The sequence below is a fragment of the Malurus melanocephalus genome, unplaced genomic scaffold, assembly GCF_030028575.1.
Source record: "Malurus melanocephalus ecotype Western Australia unplaced genomic scaffold, MMel_1.1 scaffold_879, whole genome shotgun sequence".
NCBI classification, from domain to species: domain Eukaryota; kingdom Metazoa; phylum Chordata; class Aves; order Passeriformes; family Maluridae; genus Malurus; species Malurus melanocephalus.
In genome coordinates this window covers 1-3,981 of record NW_026624111.1, presented here as the reverse complement: position 1 = coordinate 3,981, position 3,981 = coordinate 1, and the positions used below count along the sequence as shown (strand labels likewise).

The following is a 3,981-nucleotide window of genomic DNA, read 5'->3' as shown; positions in this document are numbered from 1 at the left end:
CCGCGCACACCCGCGCACACGCGGCAGGAGCGCACCCGCGCTCTCCGCCGCGCCCCAGCGCCCGCTCCGCGCTGCTGCTGCCCGGAGAAGGCGGCGGCGGCGCTGGAGCCTGCAGCAGCCCCTCTCCTCTCCTCTGCTCTCCTCTCCTCCCTCCTCCATTGAGTGTGCCAAACAGCAGCTCTGCATCCTAAAGAAGATCATTGAGGGGCTCATTGCATTCCCAGCACGTTTCAGGCTTGCTTCTTTTTTTTTTTTTTTTTTTCCTTTTTTTTTTTTTTTTTTTCCTTTTGCCTCGGCTTCAGCAGGAGTAGAGAGAGAGGGAGAGAGAGCCACAGAGAGGGAGAGGCAGAGAGAAACCAGCAATCTTTAAACTCGAGCTTTTTTTTTTTTTCCTCCCTTCCTTTCTTTTGCCTTTTTCTTTTTTTTTGGGTAACGATGTGCTAAAATCTCTCCTGCAAACCGGTAAGTACAACCTTTCTGGATCCTTTTGTTTCCGCCTAGGGTCAAAGACACCCCCCTCTTCCAAAAAGAAGATACAATAATCCTCTTTATTTATTTTTTTATTTTTATTACAGCCCTTGCAGAAAAAGAAAGAACTTAAGTGGCTAATATTTTGCAAAGGAGACGGAGAGATTGATACTGCAATATAGCTCTCATCTCTCTCCCTTCTCCCCAATTAGATGCTGGTTTTAATTGCAGAGGGTATTTCTCTTTTCGTGCTTTCAACCATCTCCTCTTTCCCACAGGGGAGGGTTTCATTTGCAAGTTGATCCTAAGGATTTCTSTTCCTCTGGCATTTCTCTCCCCTGAATGCATCTTTCTGCTCTTAAGTTTGTGGATGGGGGGCAATTTTTTCTAGCTCTTACCACGAGGAAGGCAAAAAAAAGGACCTTTTTATTGGGAGATTGAGACTAAAAGCAATGATCGCTCCGAATCATTCTAATGGGCATTTCAGGGATTCAAGGAAGGCTGCATCACCGCCGGTATTATTCCCATCCTTAGCGTTTCTCTGTGCCCATACATTTAAGCTCTCTGGTGAAAGGAAGGGTGAAACCATATGTTGAAGGAGCTGCATCTCATTAGGGCAGTGTTATTTTCATCTGATTGGAGAAGAATGGTGTCTTCATTCGGAATCGTGTGTAGTAGGATAGAGAATTTATCRGCCGGTAAGTGTCAAGGTATTTTTTTCTTCCACTTTCAGCTTTTTAACCGGGTCTCCTGCTTGGTCCTGGGGGCACAAAATGCCCTAATCCAAGGCAGGCTGAGCGTTTCAATCCTAGGTGCCTCTTCAGCTGTCACTTCCCTTTAGATCTGCTGATCGCATGGGCATGTGCTTTAGAAAGATTAATCATCTCTAAATGCTTTAATCAGCTAAAATGACTAATATGTGCTGTGTATTTCTCCGATAATGTACCAGTTGCATTAATTCACCGGCGCCTTTTTGCAAGGGGAAGCTCTCCTTCCCAATCAGGGTCGTTAACCATTTACTCTGTCAGAGATACTGTGGGGATTTGTGAGTGGAACCGTTCTGCCAGGGACATCAGCAAAGCCCGCACATTCCTCGGAACTCGCGWGCGGCAGAGATGGAGCCGGGAGGGAGGCAGATTGCAGGGTGGAGGTTCGATAACTTTGGGAGTTTGCATGGATGAAGGATGTGGTGCGACACCRGAGAAATCTGCCCGCTCCGTGCGTTTCCCCCCCACCCCCAGCCGGGAGTCAAGGCGGGCTGTGATGGTTCCTGGGCAAAAATCGCACCCGGGGATGAGATCCGGGCAGCTCCAAAGGCTGGGAAACGCGGAGAGACGCAACACGTTCGGTGTGCTCGTGGTGCTGTGTGGGGCTGCATGTGCCGTCCYCTTTATAGGTGGCATTTACCACGGGGAGGGGAGGAAGGCAGGCTGCTATCGCGTGACGGAGCCGTCTCACATCTCCTAAGGATAAATCAGGGCAAGGCTCGCCCAGCCGACACCCCTGGAGTTGGTTGGGAATGTCTGCCCCAACAATTGCTGAACTTTGCAGGAGCCCGACATGAGTCCAGCAGGTAGGGGCTTAGGAAAAGGAGAGGGGCAGGGCAGAAATACTGAAATCTGCGTTTCTCTTCCCGTTGCAGTTTGGTAAACACCAACAAATGATGAAACCTTCCACGGCAGAGACGCTTCACAAAGGAAGGATGTTGTGGATAATTCTTCTAAGCACAATTGCTCTAGCATGGACTACACCCATTCCCTTGATAGAGGACTCGGAGGAACTGGATGAGCCCTGCTTTGATCCATGTTACTGTGAAGTGAAGGAGAGCCTTTTCCATATACATTGTGACAACAAGGGATTTATAAATATTAGTCAGATAACAGAGTCGTGGTCGAGACCTTTTAAACTTTATCTGCARAGGAATTCCATGAGGAAATTGTACACCAACAGTTTTCTTCACTTGAACAACGCTGTATCTATTAACCTTGGGAACAATGCACTGCAGGACATTCAGACGGGGGCTTTTAACGGGCTCCGAGTTCTGAAAAGGTTGTATTTGCACGAAAACAAATTGGACATTTTCAGGAACGACACTTTCCTGGGTTTGGAAAGTCTGGAATATCTGCAGGCAGATTACAATGTCATTAAACGGATTGAAAGCGGGGCATTTCGAAACCTAAGCAAATTGAGGGTCCTTATCCTAAATGACAATCTCATCCCCATGCTTCCCACCAATTTATTTAAGTCCGTGTCCTTAACCCACTTGGACTTGCGCGGGAACCGCCTAAAAGTCCTTTCGTACCGCGGGATGTTGGACCACATTGGCAGGAGCCTGATGGAGATCCAGCTGGAGGAGAACCCGTGGAACTGTACGTGCGAGATCGTGCAGCTCAAGAGCTGGCTGGAGCGCATCCCCTACACCGCTCTGGTGGGGGACATCACCTGCGAGACGCCCTTCCACTTCCAYGGGAAGGACCTGCGGGAGATCAAAAGAAGCAAGCTGTGCCCCATGCTGTCCGACTCGGAGGTGGAAGCCAGCCTGGGCATCCCTCAGCTGTCCTCCAGCAAGGAGAACGCGTGGCCTACGAAGCCTTCTTCCATGCTGTCCTCTTTCCATTTCACCGCTTCCTCTGTTGAGTACAAAACGTCCAACAAGCAGCCCAAGCCCACCAAGCAGCCCCGGGGRCCCCGGCCTCCCCCGACGCCCCGGGGCCTGTACCCCGGGCCCAACCAGCCGCCCGTGGCTGCCTACCAGACCCGGCCCCCCATCCCCATCATCTGCCCCACCGGCTGCTCTTGCAGTTTGCACATCAACGACCTGGGCCTGACGGTCAACTGCAAGGAGCGGGGGTTCCACAACATCTCCGAGCTCCTGCCCAGGCCYTTGAACGCCAAGAAGCTGTACCTGAGCGGGAATTTGATCCAGAAAATCTACCGTTCCGATTTCTGGAATTTTTCCTCCTTGGATCTCTTACACCTGGGGAACAACCGGATCTCCTACGTGCAGGACGGGGCGTTCATCAACCTGCCGAACCTCAAGAGCCTGTACCTGAACGGGAACGACATCGAGCGGCTCACCCCGGGCATGTTCCGGGGCCTGCAGAGTTTGCATTACCTGTACTTCGAGTACAACCTGATCAGGGAAATCCAGCCGGCGGCCTTCAGCCTCATGCCCAACCTGAAGCTCCTCTTCCTCAACAACAACCTGCTCCGCACGCTGCCCACCGACGCCTTCGCCGGCACCTCCCTGGCGCGCCTCAACCTGCGCAACAACCACTTCCTGGCGCTGCCGGTGGCCGGGGTGCTGGAGCACCTGCACGCCATCGTGCAGATCGACCTGAAGTCCAACCCCTGGGACTGCACCTGCGAGCTGGTGCCGCTGAAGCAGTGGCTGGAGGCGCTCAGCTCCGTCAGCGTGGTGGGCGAGGTGCAGTGCGACAGCCCCGAGCCGCTGGCCCACCGCGACCTGCGCTCGCTGGAGCTGGCCGCGCTGTGCCCCGCCGCCCTGCGCCC

The 3,981-nt window shown here is 52.7% G+C and overlaps 1 protein-coding gene across 1 annotated transcript; it reads left to right on the top strand.

Moving 5' to 3' along the window:
- Positions 1–285: 285 nt before the first annotated feature.
- SLITRK3 (SLIT and NTRK like family member 3) lies at positions 286–3,975 on the top strand (the record flags this gene model as incomplete). Its single annotated transcript, XM_057385841.1, has 1 exon — positions 286–3,975. A coding segment is annotated over exon 1 (1,847 nt), but the record flags the coding sequence as incomplete, so codon positions are not given.
- Between the last annotated feature and the right edge of the window lie 6 nt (positions 3,976–3,981).